Source organism: Martes martes (assembly GCF_963455335.1).
Source record: "Martes martes genome assembly, chromosome: 11".
Lineage (NCBI taxonomy): Eukaryota > Metazoa > Chordata > Mammalia > Carnivora > Mustelidae > Martes > Martes martes.
The window spans coordinates 94,510,937-94,538,224 of record NC_137899.1 but is presented as its reverse complement, the minus strand read 5'-3'; the positions used below and the strand labels follow the sequence as shown (position 1 = coordinate 94,538,224).

General features: G+C 46.2%; 1 protein-coding gene across 4 annotated transcripts; it reads left to right on the top strand.

Annotated features, from left to right (window-relative positions):
* The first annotated feature begins 2,378 nt into the window (after window positions 1-2,378).
* Window positions 2,379-26,302, top strand: MKRN1 (makorin ring finger protein 1). 4 transcript variants are annotated; one of them, XM_080818919.1, is made up of 9 exons: window positions 2,552-2,637; window positions 2,724-2,756; window positions 12,619-12,747; window positions 19,379-19,605; window positions 19,990-20,216; window positions 22,411-22,625; window positions 23,425-23,535; window positions 24,099-24,237; window positions 24,585-26,302. In XM_080818919.1, the coding sequence occupies exons 3-9, from the start codon at window positions 12,626-12,628 to the stop codon at window positions 24,795-24,797; spliced, it is 1,254 nt and encodes a 417-aa protein (XP_080675045.1). In that variant the 5' UTR covers window positions 2,552-2,637; window positions 2,724-2,756; window positions 12,619-12,625; the 3' UTR covers window positions 24,798-26,302. The 4 variants fall into 4 exon arrangements, with proteins under 4 accessions (XP_080675044.1, XP_080675047.1, XP_080675045.1 ...); XM_080818918.1 differs by having other exon boundaries at window positions 2,379-2,756; XM_080818921.1 differs by having other exon boundaries at window positions 2,389-2,756; window positions 23,425-23,468.
* Window positions 26,303-27,288: the final 986 nt, after the last annotated feature.

Here is a 27,288-nt window from a genome sequence, read left to right as displayed (position 1 = left end):
CTAGTTTGTTTCCTGAAACAAAACACCGTTTTTCTGTTGGTATGGATGGTGAGCCAAGGCATAGTTTACAGGAGAGAATTCCTTTCATCATTCTTGCCCAAGGAGCGACTGACCCTGATTGAAACCCTAATTTACGGATATGGAGGACTTTGAGCAGAGAATGACACTTTTCACTCTGGTTGTTGCTGTGTTGAGCAGGGAGATCAGAAATTGAGGACTGAGCTTGTATGGGCACATGTGACCTTGGGGACAGCCCTGGGTTCCATCCTCCCATCATAGGAACTTTGGACCAGGTCTGGATTATTCTGAAGTTAAGCCTGCCCCAGGGCCTTTCCAGGTGTGTTTACTGAGGCTCAGATCTTGACATGATCCTGCATGATTCCACTGAGGGCTCTGAGCTAGGCACGAATGCTTCCCAGGTGAGGACAGCAATATGGAGGCAAAACAAATCTGTGATTTACAAGAAGATTTCCGTAAAATAGAGGAGTGATATAAATTTAAGTGACTTTTTTAAGAGTTTATTTTGGAGAGGGACAAGCATATTCAGCAGTGAGCTTGGGGGCAGGTGCCCAGGCAACCCTCTTAAATTGCATGCTTCCCCTACCTCCCCAACTTTTTTTTTTTTTTTTAAATGCAAGCTTTATGCTCAGTGTGGAACTGAGGACCTATAGATCAAGTGCTGCCTTCTCTGTGAACCAGCTAGGTGCCCCTCCCCCACCTTCCTTTTAAAAAACCACATCGTCGGGGCCCCTGGGTGGCTCAGATCATGATCCCAGGGTCCTCTCTGCTAAGTGGGGAGCCTGCTTCTCCCTCTCCCTCTGCTGTTTATCCCTTGCTTGTGTTCTCTCGCACTGTCAACTTTTTTTTCCTTTAAAGGTTTTATTTATTTGACAGAGATCACAAGTAGGCAGAGCAGCAGGCAGAGAGGGAGGAGGAAGCAGGCTCCCCACCGAGCAGAGAGCCCCATCCGAGGACCCTGGGGTCATGACCTGAGCCATGACCTGAGCCGATGGCAGAGGCTTTACTGAGCCACCCGGACGCCCCTTGCGATGTCAACTTCTTAAGAAAAATGACAGCATTAACTTGACTTGGTAAAACTCAACAGAGACTATTGGGAATATACTTGTAGTCTCACAAAGTTAAGTTTATGAACTTGCTGCAGCAGAACACACTGTGGCTAAGAAAGGGTGGGGGGTGATGTGGAAGGACAGTAGGGAGGGGCCTCTTGCAGGGTTGAAGCTTGTAGAGACCAGCAGAAGAGGAACCAGCTGTGGATTTTACTGTCCTGAGGCAGTTCAGGAACTGGGCATTTCTGTGATACTTAGTTGCTCGGAGGTTGGAGGGAGCTATGAAGTGGACTGGGAAGACATTTTTAAAAACTGTTACTGAAAAAAGGGATTAAGTCTTGCAGCCCTGTGTGGCCTTGGGGAGAAACACTGTTTTCTGTTGACATTATCACTGTCCTTGTTTGTGTCTGTTCAGTACATCATGGTCTGATAGCCAGTGGGGAGGATTTTCACTCTGAATGAAGGGTAGACAAAAGAAAGCATGTCAAGGGCTTATGAAAAACAGCATTTGAAGAGGCAGTATTTCAGAGGAGAGTGGACAATTGATGGGGAAATAGGATTAAATACGTTCTAATTTTCAGTTTTACAAATGGCTCTAAGCTTGGGATGTTCTAGACACCTCTTACTATGTGTTCCGTATCAACTGTAGTGTGAAAGGACGGTGTTTTCTGTGGATTCAAATAATATGTTACTTTTACTTATTTGCAGGTAGAGAAAGGAGTAACAACACTAAGAGGTCAATTAACTTGCTCAAAGGCCCATAGCCAGTAATGGGAAAAACCGGGAGATTGGGGAGACAAGCTGACCCCAGATCTGTGCTTGGCTACCATGCTAGTCTCCTGGCCTTAAGATTGAGAACACCCTGACTGGAGGGAAAAAAGAATGTTGTGTTGACTATGTACCAGGCACTAGGCTCAGTGACTGCTGTCTGTGCACGTCCCATGATCGTCACAGCAACGCTGTGCGGGGGAGAGGGCCTACTAGCATCCCATTGGAGATGAGGATGGATATGTATCCCCAGTTCGATGAGCTAACAGTTGGTGGAGTCAGTAAATGAAAGGGACAGTCTGCATTCCAACCCCGGTCCTCCAGTCCCGCCCTCCACTGCATCAGCCTCTGCTCGCAGGTAGTCTTCTGGGGTGGCACACTTGAAATACTGACTTCAGTTGCCGAGATGCGCATCCCGGTGTGTTGCGGGGACGCGGGGCGGGGGGTGGTGCAGCGAGGGCGGACCCAGTCGGCGGAGCCCGCCCCCCCCCCGCTCCGCCCCCGGGGGCGGGGCTGTCTCGTCCGCCAATCAGGGGGGCCGGGGGAGGGCCGCGGACGCTGCGGCTCCAGCCCGCAATTCGAGCGGCGAGAGCGCTCGGAGACGCTACGCGGTGCCGAGGGGAGCGAGCGGGCGCCCCAGTCTCCTTCCCCTCCCCTCGCCGCCCTCTCCCGCAGCCGGACCGGAACTATGTGATCCCGGAAGTTCCGGGGCCATTGCTGTGTGGGATAAACAGTAATGGCGGAGGCTGCAGCTCCCGGAACAACAGCCACAACATCAGGAGCAGGAGCGGCAGCGGCGGCGGTGGCAGCGGCCTCCCCCACCCCTATCCCCACAGTCACCTCCCCGTCCTCGGGGGCGGGGGGAGGGGGAGGCGGCAGCGACGGCAGCGGCGGCGGCTGGACTAAACAGGTCACCTGCAGGTGAGACGCTGCGCGGCCCGGCGCCGGCGCGGGGAGGGGGCCGAGGCGGCGGAGAGGGCGGAGAGGGCGCAGAGGAAGGGGCGGGCGGGCGGAGCGGGGAGGAGGAGAGCGGCGTTTGGCCGCCCCGCCGCGCCCGCCCTGCGTCAACCCCCGCCGGCCGCCGCGGGCTCGAGCGCGCGCAGCTCCGCCGCCGCACGGCCCACCGGCCTCCCCGCGCCCGCGGAGCGGAGCGCCGCGCAGAGGGAAAGGTGGGCTGACTCCTCCCTCTTCATTGTCGCCCGATCGTGCAGTCCCTGCTGCGGCACCGCGGGTTCGGGGAGGGGGCTGCGTGTAGTAGCGTGCAGCCAGTCTCCCGCAGCCCTGCGGGGCCGGAGACTGGGGCGGCCGGCGCGGGCGAGGTGGCCTTGGGCCTCGGCCCCGTGTCATCCGTTAGTAACGACCGCGCGCGTCTCTCCGCCCCCGCCCCCCACCCGTAGCTTTTGTTATTTTTTCTTTGTATGTTTATCGAGGTTGGCGGTTCTGAGCCTTTGTCTTAGAACCGAGTGTCTAGTTGGGGGTCGTCTCCTTCGCCCTAAATTTTAGGAGCTGCCGTACCCCCGCGTTGAAAAAACTCTCTCTGAAATACATGCATTTTTTTCCTTTTTCTAAAGGGGAAATCAAAGAGCTTCTTTACCCGGGGAGAACGGTTTTGTTTGGGTTTGGTATGTCAGATGCAAGTATTTGAAAAATTCAGTGGATGGCAGTTATAGGTCCGTGTGTGTACGCGTGTAGAAAACGATCAAGCTGTACATATGAGTGCATTGAATTGGATGTTATACTTGGATTCTTTTCGAAGTGATCATTAGCGACTGGCAGCTTTTCTTTCTCTACCAGCTAAAGAAAATGCAACTGGAACCCCGGTTTTCATGGGGCGGGGGTAAATTTTCCACGCAACACATAAGAATTCGTAGTATACAGGATTCCTGTCGTATTAGCAGTGATTATACAGTATTTTGTTCAGGAAATACTTGTAAGGCATGAATAATCTTAATTAAGCTTACTTACAGTAGTGGGATGAAGGATAAAAGCTTATTTAGGTAGCTTCTCATCAGTGGTTTGTAGATCCTAAGAATGAAATGAAGTGTGCAATATCTTAAGGATTTTCAAAATTGCTGTCCATGAAACCAGTTAGACGAGTCCCTATATATCTGCCTTTGTGTGCTGAAAATAAGGTTCCTTGAATATCTGAGTGCTTTCAAGAACGCCATACAAAGCCTTGGTTTTTTGTTTTTTGTTTTTTTTTAACCTATCCTTTCCACTCTGGATATAGTCTAACCTTGAACACCCATCATAACATGGCATTAACCATACTTACTCTTGCAGCTGTAACTTGAACCTAACTTCACAGCAGTGCACACAATTCATTGTCACTTTACTTTCTTCTCTGTTAGACACTTTGCCCTGTTACTGTTTCTAGTTTTTGAGCAGTATATAATCAGAATTCAAAATAGCTTACCAGACTAAGCATTCCTATTTGGTTGCCTTTAGCATCTTCGAGTAAATTCAGGATTGTAGATTTTTACTGGAATGGTGGGAATTCTTTGCCCATGAAACCTATAGGTTTATGTATTTAAAAGATTTACATAGCTCAGTAATCTAATACAGGCTTAGATGTACTAGCTTTTTTATTAATCTGTCTAGTTTTTCTGAAAAAGTTAATTTTTTAAAAGTACTTTGTGTGTCTTAGATTTTAATACTAGACATTCTTTGCAGTTTTAGGTACCAACATGATCTGTGGTTTTGTTCTTTGTTTTTGTTTTTTTTTTTTTTTTAAGATTTTATTTGTCACACTGAGAGGGAACACAAGCAGGGGGAGTGGGAGAGGGAGAGGGAGAAGCAGGCTTCCCACTGAGAAGGGAGCCTGATCGCAGGGCTGGATCCCAGCATTCTGGGATCATGACCTGAGTCGAAGGAAGACGCTTAACGACTGAGCCGCCCAGGGTGCCCCCCAACATGATCTATTTAAAAATTTCCTTTGAGGCATGGAATACCAAATACGGTATCTTTTATTGTAGAACTTGAGCTTTCTGAGAGCAGGGGCCCTGTTTTGTTTTTTATCTGTACTTAGTAAATGCTTAAGTTGGTGGTAAGCCCACACCTGAAATTACCCACTCTAATATTAAAGTGCTTTGTCTTGGCAAAGGACTTAGTGTATCTGTCTTGGGGACTACCTCATTCAGTTACTAAATAAGCATTAGCGCCTTCAACGAGGGATGGTGGTCTTGGATGCTGGAGGGAATGCAAAAACCCATAAGTATTTTCATTGTGTTTGATAGCAAAATATCCCTCAGAATGCAAGGTAGGGATGTATTTTGTGTTTCTGCTTTCTTTTCAGTGGTTTAAGGCTATTTTCTTAGACTTAGGGCATAATGCTCTCAGAAGTTGTTTGGATGACAGATTTTTTAAATTCTCAATCCATACTTTTGGTTTTTCTTTTCTTTTTTTCTTAAAGATTTTATTTATTTATTTGACAGAGATCACAAGCAGGCAGAGCGGCAGGCAGAGAGAGAGGAGGAAGCAGGCCCCCCACGCGGAGCTCGATCCCAGGACCGCGGGATCATGACCCGAGCCGAAGGCAGAGGCCTTAACCCACTGAGCCACCCAGGCGCCCCTGGTTTTTATTTTCTTTATATTGCTCAGAATTCTATCTCAAATGTCTTGTCAGCTGCTTACAAACAGTAACTCTGTATTCCTTTCCTAAGGAGCTGTATTATGCTGCCCCCACCAGGCTATTTTTCATGTTTTTTAATTGGAGGGATATTCTGAACTACGCTATTGCTTTTAGCTTCTTGGAGAGTGTGGGGTTAAAACAACACTTGGCAAGCTGTAATTTTGGATTTAGGGCACTGCTTTATGAGAGTTCTACAGTGGTGGATGAACAGGTGAAATAACACCCAAGAACAAGCCTTTTTTATTACAATTTTTTTTTTGTTAAGGATTTTCTTTAACAGAGACACAGAGGAAACAGAAGCAGTGGGAGTGGGGGAGGGAGAAGCAGGCTTCCTCCTGAGCAGGGGAGCCGGTTGGCTGGCCGGCCGGCTCCCTGGCTGCTGGGATCATGACCAGACTTAGGGACTGAGCCACCCAGGCGCCCCTCAGTTTTTTCAAATGTATTCGATATAAAGGAAATTACTCCCAATTGATTGCTGTGATATACCTATAGTGAAGTTTATTACTTGGAAACTACATAGGTGATTTTTTTTTTTTGAAGGGGTGGCAATGAAAAAGCCCATTATAAAACTTAATTTGCTGCTGGTATTATGATTTGCCTTGACACCTAGGTGTCTTCTACAGTAAAACAAATATGTGAACTATTATTTGTATAGGTATTAAAGAGGAGATAAAAAGGGGGGTAAACCTTGGTCCTCAGCCACCAGGAATTAGCAGTCTGGTATAAAGAATGGTAGGTGAACTCAGAAAATTCTGAAACAAAGAAATGCCATGGCCAGTGAAGTGGTAAATGCCAAATTAGTTAGCGTTGTGTAATTTCCAGTAAATCCCCAGGCAGATTGTCATGATGCCTAGAGGTACTTCAGGGGTTTTTTTTTTTTGCTTCTGTTGTACCCTTGAAAGCTACTGTTGGGGTGCTTTGTAATATATAGTTTGGCAGACATGCTTAGTACAGCAGTAGGAGATTCTAGTTGATTATATTGGTCTTCAATCCTGGACTATGTCTGGAGTCAAAAGATTTTTTTTTACTCGTTTGGGAGAGGGAATCAAGTGAGAGCAGGAGCAGGAGGGAGGGTCAGAGGGAGAAGCAGGATGCCCCCTTCCGCGGAGATGGTGACCTGAGCCAAGGCAGGTGCTTAACATACTGAACACCCAGGCTCCCTGGAAGTCAGATTAAAGGTGGAAGGAATCTTAGAAATCAGGGGGCCCCACACAACGGCACCAGGGTCACCAGCTCTGGATTTGGCTCAGGTCATGTAACCGTTGGGGGGATGGAGTCCTATACCTAGCCCCAGTACCTAGCTCTAAGCTCAGTGGGGAGTTGGCTTGAGATGGTCTCTCCCTCCTGCCCCGTCCCTCTCTATAAAATAAATTTTTATTGAAAAGTCAACACGGGGGGTGCCTGGGTGGCTCAGTGGATTAAAGCCTCTGCCTTTGGCTTAGGTCGTGATCCCAGAGTCCTGGGATCGAGCGGGCTCTGCCCCGCAGGGAGCCTGCTTCCCCCTCTCTCTCTGCCTGCCTCTTTGCCTGCTTGTGATCTCTATCAAGTAAATAAATAAAATCTTTTAAAAAAAATAAGTCACACGGCCCTTTCACCAAAGGATGCTTCAGTCTAGGCAATGGCATCAAGATTTGGATGGTGGTTTGCTGGTGGCATTGAAAAACAAAAGCATTTAACTTTGATTTGTTTCCTTTGGCGGTGAAATTCTTGGGAGAGGCTTGCCTTTTTTATCCATTTTCTGTTAAAACTTAGTGTTGTAGGGTACCTGGGTGGCTCGGATGTTCGGTGCCTTGGCTTTGGCTTGGGTCATGATCTCTCAGGGTCCTGCTCCCTGCCTGGGGAGCCTGCTTCTCCCCTCCTCCCCCTGCTTGTGTTCCCTCTCTCTGTCAAATAAGTAAAGTCTTCAGGGGAAAAAAAAAACTTAAATTTTTTTTTTTTTTTTTAAGGATTCTACTTTTTTATATAAGAGACAGTGAGGGCATGAGAGGAGAAGGTTAGAGGGAGAAGCAGACTCCCCATGGAGCTGGGAGCCCCATGTGGGACTTGATTCTGGTACTTGGGATCATGACCTGAGCTGAAGGCAGTTGCCCAGCCAAGTGAGCCACCCAGGTGCCCATGTCGTAATCTCTTAAAGATGGGTTGGCAAGGAGGGTTTTTACTGCATGGATTGTACTCAATTCTAGATATACCAGTAGTGTTATATCACTGAGGCATAAAAGGCAAGAAAAAAAACAGAAAACACAGACCATACATACAACAACCATGTGAAACAATGCTTAGTATTTGGCAGTAACTAATCAGGGCTTGTATTCTAGGGTTTCTGTTGATTCTGGGGTTTCTGTTATTTTGTGTCTGCTTGAACTCATTCAGTGTTGCTAGTCTTGGACCTCAGGAATGCATTTCATTGCTGGGTAGTTCTTTTCTCAGTTTTCACGTAGAACCAGTTCTATGATGTAGCGCTCTCCATATATGTACTTAGTGAGAGCTAGTGCCCAGAAAGGTTGTTTGTATTCTGACTCTGTTACTCCGGTTATATAAAATCTTGTGGCATGACATCTAGGTGTCTTGCCTTAATCTTTCTTAGCTGATTTGTTCATGTGAATCTCTTCTTTTGTTTTGTTTTAGGATTTTTTTTTTTATTTGACAGAGATCATGGGTAGGTGGATCTGCAGACAGAGAGGGGGAAGCAGGCTCCCCACTGAGCAGAGAGCCTGGTACTGGGCTGGATCTGAGCCAAAGGCAGAGCCTTAACCCACTGAGCCACCCAGGTGCCCTGGTACTGGGTACTGGGCTGGACCTGAGCCAAAGGCACAGCCTTAACCCACTGAGCCACCCAGGTGCCCCCAGGTGTACCTCCTCTTGTACTGAACAAATGCGGTCTGGCAGGGCAGAGATGATGTGGAAGGACAGATTCAAATGAATGTGTGTAGCACAAAGACTGCAGTTACTGACTTAAATTCTTAAATTTAAAAGATTGCAGAAATCACGGGAAGGTCTCTTGAGATTACTTAAATAATAAAAATCCCCAATTCTGAGCTTTTGTACTGACTCCATTAGTTCCAAACAGTCTACTACTAAGGCAGCCTGATTGTGTTGACTCTCTGGTAGCTGCATTCCCTTCTGGCTCTTGAAACTTGGGGTCAGCTGAAGTTTGTAGATGGAAATCCAGCAGCTGGCTGGGACTGGTCTCATATCTACTAAATCAGAAAGTGGAGATTATGTGAGGAATGAGTAGAGCAAGCAGCAATCTCCATTTCTCTAGGTAAAAGTGATATGGGCCATTATTTTTTTATAGATAACCCCTATCATGAAGAACTACCACCACCACCACTATTTTCAATCTACCCATCACCAACTTCTGTCAGGTTTCCTTCCTCCCCATACCCCCCAATGATTTTAATTCATGAGGACGACAGTTCAGTGGACTAACCTAATTCTGATGGCTTCCTTGTTTCAGAATCTTCAGTGATTCCTTACTGCTTAAAGACGACTTGACTTTACAAGCCTGCGCAGCATCTGTTCTTAGCTGTCCAGCCCATCTCTTCTCCCCTCCCCCGCTTGTCCTGTTCTCTTCACTCTTGGTCATTATATGTTCTCCATGCGCCACTGTCCATGCAACTGCGCAATCTTTTGGCTCCAGTTTTCACTATCATTTTGGATTCTCCAAAGTTTTTAACCATCATGGGTCTTCAAGTAAATGGCTGGTGTAGGTGTTAGCGGAGGTGTTGACTAAGGAAGTGAATTAAGGCGCAGCTATATTAAGGAATGGAGCTCCTTAAAGCAACTGGTTAAGGAACTGAGGTTAGGGTCAGCAGTTGTTGGGCAGTGAGTGGTTGGTGGAAGACAGAATCTGACATAGCAAAGAGCATCCAACCCAAGTGCAGCAACTGAATGAAAGTTGGACAGAGTGAGATTTCAGAACAGATATATGAAACAGTTCTGCTTGAAGTTTTAGGGGCTACCTTCCCAGCTTGGAATCTCTAGATATATTATGAAGCCTTAAAACTGAATCAGGATTATGTATCTGACTTCAAATTGGTCACAAAGCAACATGATGGTATAGACACCTTTGTTGTGTATTTTAAAAAACAAAAGTTCCACTGGGAATGAGACAGTATAAACTATATTCAAGCCCTGGTCCTGTTTCCAAAAGGATAGCCTATTACCAGCTGAAATACTTGTTTTTCTTTAAAGATTTTTCATATTTATTTTACATGAGTGTGAGAGAGCACAGAAGAGAGTGAGGGGCAGAGGGTGAAGCAAACTCCCCATCGTGCAAGAGGCTGGAAGGGGGGCTATATCCTGGGTCTCAGGGATCATGACCTGAGCTGAAGGAACATACCTCAGCTCTCTGAGCCACCCAGTTGGCCTTGGATACTCTGTGTAATTGGAAGCAAGATAATACTGTAGTGGTGATGACAGTGTAATTATCATTGGCTTATTTAGTTGTTGGGGGGTGTCTGTGTTGATGTCTTCATTTATGTGGTCAAAAATTAGCTTTTTTTATTTTAATGCTTACATCATATAAGCATTAGGACCATTAGAGGGAGAGGGACAAGCAGACTCCCATTGAGTGGGGTACCTGATGCTGTGTGTGATCCCAGGACCACGAGAGATCATAACCTGAGTCACCCAGGCACCCGCCAAATTTTCTATTGACAAACAACTTTTTAAAAAAGATTTTATTTCTTTATTTGACATCACAAGTAGGCAGAGAGGCAGGCGGGGGAGGGGGGAGCAGGCTCCCCACTGAGCAGAGAGCCCAATGTGGGGCTCAATCCCAGGACCCTGAGATAAGACCTGAGCTGAAGGCAGAGGCTTAACCCACTGAGCCACCCAGGTGTCCTGATGAACAACTGTTACTAACTCAGAGTTGCCCTGTGGTTGAGTAAAATTTTGTTCATACCTGAGTTAGAGTATGGTAAATGTAGTAGCAGTTGAAATTAGGTCAACTGTAGTTACAATTTGGTTTCCTAGTATATTTCTCCATTTTGTTACTGACTACAACCCCAGGGCACTTCAGGATCTTGGTTATTTTTAACTGTTTCCACCGATGTTACATTCTTGCGTGTGGTGTATGAGGGGAAACATGGAGGTTTCCCTCGCAGGAATTCTTCCAGTAGAACCTTTATATTGAGATTTGGGCAGCTGACTTCAAGGTTTCTTAGGTAAATATGGCTGTTTTTCTGCATAGTCTAATCAGTAGACAAGTGGAGTATACATACTGTAAACTCTGTCCAGCAGCTTTGGATGACTGACAGTCTGGGATACAGTGATGTGTCCTACAAGGCCAGTCACATTGACACCTAGGAAACAGGTGCTTCCCCTTACTCGACCAGCTGTACATGGATGCCAATTTGGGGAGTTGTGGCCTGCCAAAAATCATTTTCTCTTATTCAAGAGAAAAAGATGAATAGAGGACCAAAGAATTAATAAACAAAGAATGGGGAAAAAGCCTCCCTGGGGAACCTTGGCTGGTCAGTAGAGCATGTGATTCTTGGTCTCTGAACGGTCAAGTCCCACAGTGGGTATAGAGCTTACTTGAAATAAAATCATTGGGGGGTATGGGGAGGAAGGAAACCTGACAGAAGTTGGTGATGGGTAGATTGAGAATAGTGGTGGTGGTGGTAGTTCTTCATGATAGGGGTTATCTATAAAAAAATAATGGCCCATATCACTTTTACCTAGAGAAATGGAGATTGCTGCTTGCTCTACTCATTCCTCACCCAATCCCCACTTTCTGATTTAGTAGATATGAGATGTTCCCTAACTCTTTTTTTTTTTTTTTAAGATTTTATTAATTTGACTCACAAGTAGGTAGAGCAGCCTGCAAGGTGTGGGGGAAGCAAGGACCCTGTGTGGGGATCCCAGGACCCACTGAGCCACTGGTGCCTCTCTACTTTGTATTTCTAGCAAATTCCCAGATGGTGCTGATGCTGCTAGTCAAGGTTCCCTAAGTCCTACTAGGGCATACTCTGATAATTGGTGTTTAAGAAACTACTCATTAGGTATGCATGTCCCCCTTGAAGGCTGAGGAGCAGTAGTCTGTTAGCCAAAGAACATGATTTCTCTTTGCCTCTGTGTTTTCACATGCAGATTTTACATGAATTTTTCTTAAGTAGGCTCCATGCCCAGTTTGGAGTCCTGTGTGTGGGGCTTGAATTAGAAACACTGAGATGCAGGAGTTGCTTAACCAGCTGTGCCCCTCTCATGGTGGCTTCTGAAGAATGAAAGGGGTACCTGGGTGGCTCAGTGGGTAAAAAGCCTCTGCCTTCTGCTGGGGTCATGATCCCAGGGTCCTGGGATTGAGCTGCATATTGGGCTACCTGCTGAGCAGGTAGTCTGCTTCTGCCTCTCTGTCTACTTGGGATCTCTCTGTCCGTCAAATAAATAAAATCTTCTTAAAAAAATTGATTTTACAGCAACAAGGAGAGGGAGACGCAGGCTCCTGCTGAACAGGGAGCCCAACGGGCTTGATCCCAGGACTCTGGGATCATGACCTGAGCTGAAAAAGTACATGGTTAATGACTGAGCCACCCATGTGCCCCAATTCAATTTTCTTTTTAAAGTAATCTCTGCCCCCCAGCGTGGGTCTTGAACTTAACAGCCCCAAGATGGAGTTGCATGCGCCACTGACTCAGCCAGCCAGTGTTCCACACTGTTTGTTTTGGTATTACCGATTGGTGAGAGTTCTTTATAGGAAAGATGGGGGGGTCTTTCATTAGATCAGTGAAACGCAAATATTTCCTCCTAGTCTGTGGCTTTTTTTTTTTTTTTTAAAGATTTTATTTATTTATTTGGCAGAGAGGCAGGCAGAGAGAGAGGAAGGGGAAGCAGGCTCCCCGCTGAGCAGAGAGCCCGATGCGGGGCTCGATCCCAGGACCCCAGGATCATGACCTGAGCCAAAGGCAGAGGCTTTAACCCACTGAGCCACCCAGGTGCCCCCTTACAAATGCTCTTAACAGTGGCTTGTGAAGCACCCAAAATTGAACTTGTGTAAATAACTTTTTTTAGAGATGCACATATCATGACCTGATCCTGAGGCAGATGCTTAACCCACTGAGCCACCCACGTGCCCCAGTCACAGAATTCTTTCAGGACTGGCTGTATAGTCCCTTTTAAATCAAACTTTGTGGTTCTTTCTCTCAACAGGTATTTCATGCATGGGGTTTGTAAGGAAGGAGATAACTGTCGCTACTCACATGACCTCTCCGACAGTCCTTATGGTGTAGTGTGCAAGTATTTTCAGCGAGGATACTGTATCTATGGAGACCGCTGCAGGTAAGAGTTGTTCAGAGGTGGAATGGGAGAGGTTGGGAAAAGGGGAGAGTAAAGGGGCGCTTGGGTGGCTCAGTGGGTTAAAGCCTCTGCCTTCAGGTCATGATCCCAGGGTCCTGGGATTGAGCCCCAAATTGGGCTCTCTGCTTGGTGGGGAGCCTGCTCCCCCCTGCCCCCCGCCTGGCTCTGCCTGCTTGTGATCTCTGTCAAATAAAATCTTTAAAAGAAGGAGGGGAGTAAAATGCATAATTATTCCTATAGCTTTGTAAAGTTTAAGGTAAATGCTTTGCAAATTACTCCTTAGCAGTGTTAGTACACTGGTAAATCTCAACTTCGAAAATCTCAACTTGGAGGGCATGTATTAATACACTAAAAAAATTTTTTTGTAATGTAGTCCAGAGTTTAATTCCTGAGGATCCTCTTCTGCAAACCTAGGGATAGGTGTGGAGAAAGAATGTTTGTATATGACCTTTTCCCCTGCAAGACTATGAATGATGTGCCTATTTGACCATAGTTCCAGATCTCTACTAGTAGTGAATTAAATGGAGAGAAAATGGGATTGTAGGCATTTGGGGGATAGTATTAGGTTGCTAGTTACAAGAGCTTGTCATTGCATGTCAACTTTGCTGAACCTTTGGCGCTTGCAAGACTAAGTGTAAGCTTGGATTTAGGGAAAATACTTCAAGAATGTGCCTAGTAACCATCAGAATGTTAAAGAACCAAGAGGAATTCATTCTTTAATCTCTATCACTATTCAATGAATTGGTACCATAATCCTGTTAAAATCAGCATTGTGGCAGTTGTGGCTCTTGCTTAGAAATCAGGTGGAGCTTTTCTTTATTTCCAAGTCAAAGATGTGTTTAGTTTCGTGTTAATTGGTGTGCCTGGGTGGCTCAGTCGGTGGGTGTGGGTATCTGCCTTGGGCTCAGGTCATGATTCCAGGGTGCTAGGGTGGAGCCCTGGGTCGGGCTCCCTACTAGTTGGGGAGCCTGCTTTCTCCTCCTCTCTGTCTGTTGCTCCCCCTGCTTGTTCTGTCAGCCCCTACCCCACCCTGCCCTGTGTGTGTGTGTGTGTGTGCGCGCGTGTATTTTAATACTTTATCTGAGAGAACAGGGGAGCAGCTGATGGAGAAGCAGACTCCCTGCTGAGCAGGCTTGAAGTGGGGCTTGATCCCAGAACTCTGGGATCATGACCTTGAGGCCTAGGCTCAACTGACTGAGCCATGTAGGCACCTCTAAAGTCTTCCAAAAAGTAGTTACCTATTGATGTTGAACAAATTTACCCCGAGATTTAGTACCCTAGAGATAAAAAACATCTCCCAGTTTCTGGTGGTCTGAAGTCAGTGTGGCTTAGCTGGTTCTTCTAGCTTTGAGATTTCAGAGGTTGCTTGAGGATTTCAGGCAGGGCTCTCACTGGCTGGATCACTTCTAAGGTGGCTCAAACACTGTTGAGGAGACCTTAAGTTTTTACCACTTGGTCCTCTTCCCTAGGGATGCTTCAGTGTTCTACTTGGTTGCTATCCTTCCCCAGAGCAAGTGATCGGAGAGAGTGAGCAAGAACACATCCACAGTGGCTTTTATGACCTAGTTGCAGAAGCCCCACGCTTACTACTTCCACTCTGCCCATGAGTACACGCAAGTCACCAAGTCCAGCCCATATTCAAGGGGGGAGAGATTGGGCCCCAGCTTTTGAAGGGAGGATTACTAAACACTTGTGGACACGCTTCTAAACCATCATATTAGGTAAGACATTAGGTAAAACACTGTCAGCCAGTTTTAGCATTCTATAGTCAGAAAAGAATATGTCAACTCTTCTGTTCAGATGCTTAGAATTGAAAAGGCTAAGAAATTGATGGGTGGTACAAATGTTCAGTCACCCCACATTCATTTTACTAGGAAATCTCGTAAGGGTAGAGAAAAATAAACACTTTCTTTATGTAACTGTGAGAACTCAGATATGGAACCCCTGTCTGAGTTTTTAAGTTACTTTTGCTCTCTAATTTTTTCATGGCACTATTACCAGAAAGGGGTGAAAATGATCCCCCCCAAAACCCACCACAAACCCAGGTATTATGTTTATCAGTCACCATATGAAAGGGCCTGAGTTGGTAGAATTCCATCATACATATATGTGTGTGTGTATAAATATAAATATACACACACACACACACACACACACACACTCTTAAGGAAGTGATTTTTTTGTAGTAGGACGGTGTCCGATGGTTTTCTGGGCCAGCTTAATGGTAGGGCAGCTGGGTTCTTCGCCTAGACAGTTTGCTGGGAATCTGTAAACTCTGTATAGGGAGAGAGGAAATAAACGTCAGGAGTGGAAGTGAGACTCCAGGATCTTGGGCAGAGAGGAGAGAGTGCTCTATGGTAGGAGTAGGGAAGGTATGGCTGGTTATAACCTCAGCTGCTTGCCTCAGAGGGGGACTCAATCTGATTGGACCATATAGAAAGAAGGAAATGAGGTGAAATGGAAGAAATCCAAGCTGAGGCCAAGGCTGTTAATCAGCTTTTTTTTCAGGTAACTTTGCCAGCCCTACGTGGCATTTCATACTACTCTCCTTGAGTAAGTATGGAAGCCTGTCCTCACCGTAACCCTGTACTCAGTGGACTTCCTTGTGGGAGATGAAGTTGAAAGCCAGGGAGTGAGGTGGGTGCCCTGCTGCGGTGATGCTCTGACTGGCAGTTTCAAGTCACGTAATGAACAGCTTCTTTCTAGTTTTCTAAGAAAGACCCAGCCCCCTCTTGGGTGAGTGTGCCCCTTTTGAGCTGGGTTTAGAGCTCCCAGGGTGAAGTGAAAGGAATTAGGAAAGCCTATGTATGCATTTAGTCTGTCTGAAAGGAAGCTTGGTAATAGTGTGGGATCGACAGGCCGGAAGTCCTAACACCTACTCTGCACTCTGACCTGTGCAGGGGTCTTTGTATACAAATGGGCCAGTGTCCAGAGATGAACTCCACATAGAGGGAGTAGCTCATAATGAAAGATACACTGATGTTAACAGTTCACACACACTACTGCATCCGTGCTTCATGATGGTGACAACTGTCAATCAGTGATGCCAGGTCTCCATTACTCAGAACTGCTGTGCACACTGCTGGTCCTGTGACCTGTGACATTGCCCCCACCTACTCGAAATCGGAAGAACACTAGTTACTGAATACTCATGGAGATCAGAGGGAGTATTGCCTTGGTTGACAACCGTTGCTATGGTAGATCTTGGATTCTTTGGCGGGCCCTTTCCCCCTGGACCCAATGACTCCCATAAGTGAAAGTTTCAGATATCTTTGAAAGAGCATATAAGCAGGGGTAGGGGCAGAGCAGAGAAACAGACTCCCCATTGAGTGGTGATTCCCAGGAGATCCCAGATACCCCAACACAACCTGAGGGGAAAAACCAAGCTGTAAGTTAATGGTCCCAGGCCTTGGAATGATTAGGGCTGGGAAGTAGCCAACCAGAGAGGAAGCATGTGTCTTCTCTCGCTTAATGCTGGAGGAAAAATTGATTCAACTTCCTTACATAGAAATCAATACTCTTAATGGTAGAGTATTTGCAAAGATGTGAAAGAAAAGCCAAGCCCAGTGTTAGTTTCAGTGCTGTTTCAGTATTACTTAACACTTTGATTAAAAGGATCACTGACCTGTGATAATCTTAAGGTATTAATAAGCATTATAAGTACATTATCCTGGACTCTAAATCCAGGAGATGAGAGTCCCCAAAGTAGGAGCTGGCAGGTTTCGTTTGTGCAGGGCCAGGTAATAAATGTATTTTGGCTGTGGAGGCCGGATGGTCCACTGTAGTATGATAGCAGCCATGGGTGATCCGTAGATAATGGATGTGGTGAGTTCCCAGGAAGCTCTATGGGGACCCTGAAATTGGCCTTTCATGTGGTTTACGACAGTCTTTTTTTCCAACCATTTAAAATTACCAAAACCAAGAATACAAATCTGATAGTTTCCTGGATTGTCTCCTGAAATACAGTTCTAATTGCCTGTGTAAATGCCTGTTTTTAAAAAAAGTAAAGATTGGGATGCCTTACTGGCTTGCTCAGTATCAAAAACCAGTTTTAGCTCTGGGTTTGGCCTGAGGGTGGTAGACTGGATTGATCCCTGTTCTTAATTCAGGTCCATGCTTCACTGAACCATACTCTTCTAGAAAGCACCTTTTTTTGTTTTTATATATTATTTGGCTCATGGAGAAGGTACATGAGTGCACAAGTAGGCAGAACTTGAGGGGAGAGGGAGAAACAGACCACTTGTGAGTAGAGAGCATGATGTGCAGGGTTGGTCCCAGGACCCTGGGAACATGACCTAAGATAAGGCAGATACTGAGTGAGCCACCCAGGTGCCCCTAGTAAGCACTTCTCAAAATGCATCTTGGATTTTTTTTATTAGTTTTTCTTACGAGTATTTTTCCTAGTACGTAAGCACAGATCTTCAGAAAATTGATAGGGTTCTGTTCCTGCGGTACCTGAGTGGCTCAGACAGTAAGTTTTTGCCTTTGGCTCAGGTCATCACCCCAGGATGCTGAGATCAAGCCCCACATTAGTCTCCTTGCTTGTTGAGGAGCCTACTTCCCCCTCCCTCTGCCTGCTGCTCTGTGTACTTGGTGTGCACTCTCCCCCTGTCAAATAATTAAAATCTTTAAAAAAATAAAAAACCAGCTCTGCGTTAAGGGACTAACTTTGCCTAAATAGGCTGATTTGATTTTAAAAGTTAATTTTCAAAACAGATAATCGTTTGTATACAAGGGCCTTATTTTATTCATTTAAAAGATTTATTTTGAGAGCAAGTGGGCCAGGCATGGGTTGAGAGAGAGAGCACGAGCAAGACTATTACTAAGCAGTCTTCTGCACCCAGCCTGGGCCAGAGGCAGGACTCTATCAGGACACCCAAGATCATGTCCTCCAACTGAGCCAACAGGGTGCCCCACATGATACACTCACTACAGTATGGTCAGTGTTTATTATCAAGTGTTGCTCAAAAAAAAAAAAATACCCTGAACTGTTTGGGTGCTTGTGTGGCTCAGTCTGTTAAATCGTCTGTCTTCATCTGGGGTTGGGATTTCAGGCTCCTGGGAAACTGTTTCTCCCTCCTGCCTCTCCTCTGCTCATACGTTATTATCTCTCAAATAAAATCTACAAAGAAATGCTGTCTATCCTTCTGTCTAATATGGTAACTATGAGCTCCCTGTGTGTGTGGAACATTGAAGAAAATACAGCTAGTGGTAGGACCAACTGGATTTTCTATTTAAGGATCAGTATTTATTTAAGATTTTATTTACTTGACAAGGAGAGATCACAAGCAGAGAGGCAGGCAGAGAGGTGGGGGAGGCAGGCTGCCTGCCAAGCAGAGATCCTCACGTGGGGCTCGATCCCAGGACCCTGAGATCATGACCTGAGCCGAAGGCAGAGGCCTAACCCACTGAGCCACCCAGGCGCCCCTAAGTATCAATATTTAGACGTGGCCATTGGCTGCCATCATACAGAGCAGTGGAGTCACATTAGACCAACAGCACCACTTACTTGACTTTTTAAAAGATCTTTCTTACTTGACTCAGTGAGAGGGAACACAAGCAGTAAATACGAGGGTTTTGAGATGATAGGATACTATGGTAAATGTCAGCAAATGTTTACACTAGGACAGTGTGTGTGGTTAGCCTTTGTTCTGGTAACACAGCTGGCCCATGGTTAGGGTGGCCCAGTAATTAATTGCAAGACCTGTTAGATTTGTGTAGTAAGTCAGTGTGAGCTCAGATGTAACTATGTTCTCATTGTGTCTGAAGGAATGTCTGAATTGTGGGGACTTCATTGGGCAGAAAGTTGGTTTTTTGTATTTCTCAAAGATTTTATTTGACAACAGAGCGTGAGAAGAAACACAAGCAGGGGAGCACCAGAGGGAGAAGGGACATGGGGCTCCATCCCACAACCCTGGGATCATGACCTAAGCTGAAGGCAGACGCTTCAGTGGCTGAGCCATCCAGGTGCCCCAGGAAGTTGGTACTTGAAGGGAATCATTTTTTTCCCAAGTTTTGAGACATGGTTTAATAATTAGACAGATGAAAAGGAATGAGAATGTGTAAGGTAAAAATTGGAGTAAGGTAATTAGGTCAATGAACATATATAGGAAAAAACTATACCTTATATTGTAAATCCTGCATCCTGCTTAATGTGAACATTGTAATGTGGTAAAATGTTTTAACGTTTTCTATGAGATTGAGAGTCCACCTTTCTTCAACTAAATGCTTGGGTGCACAGTCTCTCTAGCTGAGTTGCCATGGGAACTGTGAGACCCAGATTCCAGTGAAATTGGAAAGGTGATGGATGGTCTGCTGCTGGGGTGTGCAAACCTGGCTAGAGGCTCTAAAGTTTGACCCCTGGTCTGTGACCTTGCTACTCAAGAGTTGTCCTTGGGCCAGCAGTAGTACCATCCTGTGGGGTCTTGGTAGACATGCAGAATCACTGGCTCTGCCCCAGACTTAGAAATTATGAGTCTTGTCTTTCAACACTTTCCCCAGGCGATCATAGGCGCAGTATTTTGAAAACCCAAGGAGAGGGTCCGGGAATACAATAATTCATTTGGGGCTGCTGGCCAGGCAGTGACTGCTGACCTTTTCAATTTTTTTTAAGATATGAACATAGCAAGCCATTGAAACAGGAAGAAGTGACGGCTGCAGACCTAACTTCAAAATCATCTGTTGCTGCTTCAAGTCTCTCATCAGGAGTTGGACCAATTGTTGAAATGAATATGGGCGAAGCAGAGTCAAGAAATTCAAACTTTGCAACTGTAGGAGCAGGTTCAGAAGACTGGGTGAATGCCATTGAGTTTGTTCCTGGGCAGCCCTACTGCGGCCGGAGTGAGTATTTTGAAAACAACTTAGGGCACTAAGTTGGATTACCCAAGACTTAACCAGTGGAGTGAAGGGAACTTTTGGAACCCCAGTGATAGTGAATTTAGAGTGTGTTGAAAAACTGAAGCCTCTTCAATCAGTGCAGTTGTACAAGAAATGGTATTGTTTTCGTTTTGTGTGTGTGTTTTTTTTTTTTTTTTTCCAAACAAGCCCAATCTTTGAAATTTCAGCATCAGAAAATCGGTAAAGGAGTGAGGGAGTTAGTTCAGTAGACTTGGAGTTAAATTGAAGTACTACTCACTTCCTCCTGTTCAGTTAGGTTCAGTTACTTCAGTTCCCATATCTGCCTTACCTATTTTGGACCTTTACTACCCTCTTAACCATTTTCAGCTGCCCCTTCCTGCACCGAAGCTCCCCCGCAGGCGTCCGTGAGCAAGGAGGAATCCGGGAAGGAGCAGACGGCGGCAGAAACCAAGAAGCAGCTCTGCCCCTACGCTGCGGTGGGAGAGTGCCGCTACGGGGAGAACTGTGTGTACCTCCACGGAGACTCGTGTGACATGTGTGGGCTGCAGGTCCTGCATCCGATGGATGCTGCCCAGAGGTCGCAGCATATCAAAGTAAGTCCTCGGGCTAGTGCTGTTAGTCCGTGTGAGGCTTCTCTTAAGATGCACATCTCGCTGGTGTTCAAGTAACAGACTTGGGCAGCCTTTCCCAGGGTTCTTGAGTGCTGCTAGACCCCGTCTCCCCGAAAGAAAGCTCAGGCTCCTTGGCTCCGTCACTCTCCATTCTGCCCTTCCTCCTGCTCCTGGTAATAGCTAATCGTCTTTTGGTCCCTGGCCTGGCCTGTTCTGGAGATCGCCTATGAGTGGAATCCTCTGTGGCCTTTTGTGACGGGCTCAAACATGAGCATAATGTTTCCAAGACTTGGCATGGTAGTGTGTACTAGTACTGCATTCCTTTTTCTGCCTGAAAAATAATTCACTGTACAGCTATACCACATTTCGTTTTTCCATCCTTCAGTTGAAGGACTTTGGGGTTGTTCACTCATTGGCTATTGTAAGGCCAAGAGCATGCATACAGGGGCATGTTTTAAGTTCTCTTTGAGTTGCTGGGTCATCTGGTAACACAGTGCCTAACATTTTGAGCAGTGCCAGACTTTCTGGACACTGACTATACCATTTTATGTTCTAATCTCAATGGATGAGGATTTCAGACTAAGGGTTTAAGGTTTTTTTTTTTTTATCATTTGAGAGAGCTTGAGTGAGAAGAGCAGAGGAAGCAGGAGAAGAGGAGGAGAAGAGAAGCAGGCTCCCTGCTGAGCAGAGAGCCTGATGGGGGGGCTCTTGGGATCATGACCTGAGCCACCCAGGCGTCCCAGTAGCATAACTTTTTTTTTTTTTTTTTAAAGTAAACGTCATCCTCAATATGGGGCTTAAACCCATGACCATGAGGTCAAAGAGCTACATGCTTCACTGTCTTGAGCCAGTTAGTCACCCCTCTTTTGTACAAGTTTATTTGAGGGAGGAGGTGGGGGGGGGGGGAGAAAGGATCTTACGTAGACTCCGTAGTAAGTGCAGAGTCCGCGTGGTGCCTCCTTCTCAACAACCCTTAGACTATAACCTGAGCCTAAATCAGGAGTTGGGTGTTCAACTGACTGAGCCATCCTCTTTCTTTTTTTTTTTTTTTTTAAAGATTTTATTTATTTATTTGACACAGAGAGATCACAAGTAGGCAGAGTGGCAGGCAGAGACAGAGAGGGGGAAGCAGGCTCCCTGCTGAGCAGAGAGCCCGATGTGGGGCTCGATCCCGGGACCCTGGGATCATGACCTGAGCTGAAGGCAGAGGCTTTAACCCACTGAGCCACCCAGGCGCCCTGAGCCATCCTCTTAAGTTAAAGAAATTTCTCTGTAGCCAACATGGGGCTGGGACCCACAACCCTGAGTTGAAGGGTCACACGTTCTTCTGGGTGAACAAAGTGCCCACATAACTCTTAAGCCCCATAATGGAAACAACCAAAATGTCCATCACCTGATGATTGGATAAATAAATTGTGGCGTGTCCGTGTGATGGGATATTACTCAGCAGTAAAAGGAAACTATGCTGATGCTTTCTACACTACAGGTAACTTTGAAACTGTGCTATGTGAACAGAGCCAGCCACAGAAGGACTTGTGGTGAAGTGCCCTGAGTAAGCATAGCCACAGATGAGTGACTGACTGTGGCGGAAGGGGTTGATTTTAGAGAAGTGAGTGACTGGCTGGCTGGGGGCATGGGGTTTTTCTTAGGGTAGTGCACACATTGTAATACTGAGTGGTGTGATGGTTGCCTGACTGTGCACCTGCCAAGACTGTGTAATTGTTTCCTTTAAAATGAATGAATCACATAGTATTAAGTATCTTAAAGCTCTTTTTTTAATGTGAAAATTAAGTGTCCAGCCCCAGTGGTCACCTAGTAAACATTAGTTTCCTTCACCCTTTGTTTATGACACATTGCAAATTAAGACCTTAGTCTTCATTTTAATTACATTTTCCATTTAGAAGCCAGAAGATCAACAAAGTAAGTATGAAAAACTGTAACGTGGAGGATAGAGGAGATAGGGTGATTCCCCCCCCCCCCGGCCCCCTTCTGAAGTTCTTACAATTGGACTCCAGTGATGTAAAGGTGTAGACTGGCTGTCCGCCTGTATTCAAGTACGAACAAAGCTGCTTTCGGTGCCAAGTTGGGAACATGTTTTCAGTTGGCTTGTGAACTGTCAACTTGAAGTCTTTCATTATTCAGTGATTGATTACACTTATCTCTCCACTTTTTCTAGTCTTGCATTGAGGCCCATGAGAAGGACATGGAGCTCTCATTTGCTGTCCAGCGCAGTAAGGACATGGTGTGTGGCATCTGCATGGAGGTGGTCTATGAGAAAGCCAACCCCAGCGAGCGCCGCTTTGGGATTCTCTCCAACTGCAACCACACTTACTGTCTCAAGTGTATCCGCAAGTGGAGGAGTGCTAAGCAATTTGAGAGCAAGATCATAAAGTGAGACTCCTCCCCAATCTCCGTTTGTGCTTTCTCTTTTGGGGAAGAATTTAGTTATCTTGTGCCAACTTTCAACCAGATGGACCGCATTTAAATGCATGCATTTTCTCTTGAAACTGGGGTATTCTAATGGGGATTTCTTTGTATTTCAGCTAGCTTCTAGGTTAGTTGGTATATCTACTTTTTATTTGAATGAGGAAACCCTATGTATCAGTTAGTAGAATCTTCGTGCTTTTTCTGAGGAGATTGTGTTTAATGGATTAGCCAGTTTAGGCTCCGTGAACAAACTTAACTAGCTCTGAATGTATGTTTCCTGACATTTTACATTTTCCACTTTCCTATTCCATCCATTAAGCTAGCCAATAATCCACCATCCTTTAAAGATTGTTCTCATAACTGAACAGAAACTACATAATCTAAACAGAGCAAAGTTGCAAGAAATAAATTTATTTAAACGAAAGAAAAAGGAGTCCGTGTGAAATGTCTTCTTTTGTTTTGTTTTTTTGTTGTTGTTGTTGGTTTTTTTTTGTTTTTTTTTGTTTTTTTTTTTTGTTTTTTTCTTAACAAAGTTACCTTTTTGAGTGAACTGGCTAGCCATTGAGTTGAATTTATCGAGGACTTGTCTTCCCTCACAAGAGATGGCAGTTGTGTGACAGTATGTGGAGCCCTTTCAGGAAATCCCCACTTGGCTTTCAGTTAAGTCTTTTAAGGAATGGAGGGGACACACCAGTGTGTGTCCCTGCAGAGGAGTGGGCCTGTGGAGGGGGATGTGCATTGCAGCCTGTTCATTGTTTCCCAGGTCCTGCCCAGAATGCCGGATCACATCTAACTTTGTCATTCCAAGTGAGTACTGGGTGGAGGAGAAAGAAGAGAAGCAGAAACTCATTCAGAAATACAAGGAAGCAATGAGGTATGAGCACTGCAGCCTTTTCTCAAGCTAAGATCCCAACATAGCTTGGGTTCACTTTGAAAAGAACAGTGCTGCATTACACACTCCTACCTCCTTCCTACCCTTTCTTTGACTTCCCAGTAGAGTTTCTTTTTGTCACCCCTGATAACACCTCGCTGCGTACATACCTGGCTATAACACAGTCCTTGGGGTGCGTGCCAAGGGGCTGTGTACAACGAAGTCTGTACTGCTAGCTGATGCCCCATCAGTGGGCTGCTACCTCCTCCTCCGTCCATGTTAACAGTTGTCCGATGTGCTTGTGTATGGGCCTCCTAGGAGATTCTCTGTCTGTGCTGGATCTGCATTACTGGAGCTGTTACGAACAGCAAGGACCTGACCAGAGTATCTGTTTCTGTAGTTGGTGCTTCATGCATTAGTGCACACGTATTTGAGAACACACCTTGGGGAGGGCTGGAAACAGAGGTGCTGGTTCTATCCTTCCCTGTTTAAAGAAAGACCGGATGATAGTCAAATACAGACCTGAAGTCCACTGTGAATAAGGGTTGCGATATTTTCCTTTCCAGCAACAAGGCGTGCAGGTATTTTGATGAAGGACGTGGGAGCTGCCCATTTGGAGGGAACTGTTTTTACAAGCATGCGTACCCTGATGGCCGTAGAGAGGAGCCACAGAGACAGAAAGTGGGAACATCAAGCAGATACCGGGTAACTCTCGCTGTTTTTTTAAAGGAGGGGAAATAGCACGCGATCAGTTGAGCCCTGCACAGATTGGGGTAGGGGAAGGAGATTAACACTCAGGTCTGGGAGTGAGACTGGCGGAAGAAAGACCAGCAACCCCAGGAGACCGGGAGGGATAGGCGAGGGAAAGGCGAGGGAAAGCTAGAGCTCGTGGTTTGCCTCAACCAGAGGGGAGGAATTGGTAAAGTCAAAACCCTAAATAAGAAGTCTGGTTCGTCATGCGCTCTGGTGTGCTGGACGTTTTGCCTTAGAAACAACAGACTAGAAGATACTGCTCGACAGTGCCATCCCTATCATGGCCTTGTTTTTTACAGGCCCAACGAAGGAACCACTTCTGGGAGCTCATTGAGGAAAGAGAGAGCAGCAACCCCTTTGACAACGAAGAAGAGGAGGTTGTCACCTTTGAGCTGGGCGAGATGTTGCTTATGCTTTTGGCTGCAGGTGGGGACGACGACCTGACAGACTCTGAAGACGAGTGGGACTTGTTTCATGATGAGCTGGAAGATTTTTATGACTTGGATCTATAGCAGCGTGGCGTGGCGGGTGAACTGGTCTGCTGGGCCTCAGGCAGTGGCTGTCCCCGGTGGTGTGGCAGTGCCCGAGTTCCTCTCCTAGGCAGGCCTCTCAACTCCAGGTGCTGTCGTGATCCTCCTTACCCAGGGCCTGTCTTTTCAATCCCTCACCTTTCCCCAAGGAGTGTGTTGTTTTCTCTGTTTAAAAAAAAAAGTTACAAAAATAAATCTTAAAGCTAGTTTTTTTTTTGTAACATGAATTTAACTGTCAGACAGTTAGCGTAGGTCTGTGGGGTCATCGGTTTCCCACCAGATTCACAGCGTTCTAGGCTAGAGTTGACGGACTCGCCACGCTCGCTCAGAGGACCCCAGCTTCAGAAGGAGCAGCAGTGGCCCTGCTCTGGGGTCCGAGAACACAGGTGATGGGTGACGGATCTTCGCTGTGGCCGGTAGTTGGCTGCAGAGGGACAGGTGGATCCTCCAGGTTTCTGGTGAAGTCTGCACATCTGAGTTTATCTCCGTCCCCTCCCCCGTGACCCCCCCACCTGTGCACTTGTTCTGTGGTTTTGGTCTCTTGTTGAATTGCACACACGTCCTACTACTACTGGGTAACCAGAACCAGGTGCGAATGTGTGGAGATTTTTACTGTTGCGTGTGATAGAATTGTGAAGGAGCACATAACCAGATGCAGTGGCATCGACGAAATGCCGAGCCGGAAGCGGACTCCGAGGGCTGGTAGACTCGGTGTGGGTGGGTGAGAGCGTGCGAAAGCTGCTTGTCCCTGTGGATGTTGTGTTCTTAGCCTTAGTGGGTAAACAATGGGTTTTGTGGTTTCAGCCTCGTATGGCGTGTAGATTGTAAGGGACAGAGCAGTATGTTGGTAGCTATCAGTAGAGCAGTGCTAGAGCTCTGTCTGTCAATAGAGCAGTGGGCATAGCCGCAGGGTTTTCAGCTGTCTGGTGGTCCCATACATTAACACAAACCAGGGCTTGGACACACAGTTGTATTTAATGTTTTAGGGTTTCCCAGCCTTTCTAGCCCAGGCACTTTTTGGACAAACGTTTGTCCTTGTTTGAGGTTTTGTTGTCAGGTTTTTGTGTTCGTTTTTGTGGGTATTGACCTCATTACATCCCTGAGCTTTGCAGGTAGACAGGTGTGATTCAGAACTTACATTCTAAGGTGTTTCTTGTGGCGGGTCAGGGGTTGGCAGGAGGAGTTAAGTCATGCTTTTCCACTAAAGGGGGGAGGGAGTGGTAATCCACAAGACGAGCTAAATGCTAAGTTGTTAAAAGAATTTCTTGATTGGAAATTACAGCTTTTGAGTTTTGTCTCTCGTTCCTAAAACAACTTGGAGATGCTCCTCGTTTGTCCCATCTACTGCTTTGAGTCCTTGGATCCTACCCATTTCTTTTCACTCAAAGAAAAAACAAGTAATTGTTGCAGAGGTCTCTGTATTTTGCAGCTGCCCTTTTGTAAGAAGCACTTTTCCCAAATAAAACAATAAAAACAAATTGGCTTTCTGTTTTGTGTAATATGTAATGAGATGTTCTGAAACGTGGAGGTGTCAAAACATAACATTATTTCTCTCATGGACTGTGATCAATTCATCAATTACTCCGGATGTAGTTTCATTGAGACAAGAGATAGCTTTCCTAATACGACCTCGCCTGCTGAGAAGGACTACTTGAGTGAAAAAGAGGGAAACTTCCTGATCAGCTGGGATCCTCAAACTATTTGTATTAGAATGATTCTCAGGCTGCCTTGCCAGTTTTCATCTGCCCCCCCCCCCCCCCGACACTTGCCTTTAGGGACTTGGCTCCTACCCACAGATAACAGGTAGGTCACAATATAGTGCTTTGAAAGGCTACTTTACTCCCTAACTATCCCATCTTTGAGTAAAAACCATTCTGTGAGGACCTCCTTGCATTCCCTGTTGGTAGAAGTACTGATGCTTGGGGAGGCCTAGGAGACTCACTCAGTCTTAAGCATCAGCCCTTGGCTCAGAGGGCACGATCCCTTGTGCTCCCTGCTCTGTGGGGAGTACTCCTCTGCCCCCCTCTTTGTTCTCACTGTCAGACAAGTGGAATCTTCCCGAAGTACTGCTTACAATACTGATACTATGATTTTAACGGTGTTCCATGTTTCCATTTCTAGAAACTGTATTGCGACTTGGCATAGTCATGCTAACAGCTGTGGGTCCAGGGGTAGTCTGTTCAGTGAGGGCACGTATCCATTGCTTTCTCTGAGAAGTGTTCAGTCTGTCTCCAGCTGCTAGTGACCAGGCTGTGGTGGGGGTCACATGAACACTTGAATTGATGGGAGAACCTCTGAGGCCAGGGGGAAGTGTTGGAGCTCCAAGTGGGGAAGAGAGACTTGACGAAAGGTGCTACATTTTGGTGTCCAGAAAGCAGGCTGGGGCCCATGGATAGCTCTGCTGTTGGTGTGTCTGTGTCTCTGGCTGGGAGAATGGTCTGGGTAGGTGACGAGCTAGCTTCTGCAGTTAGGG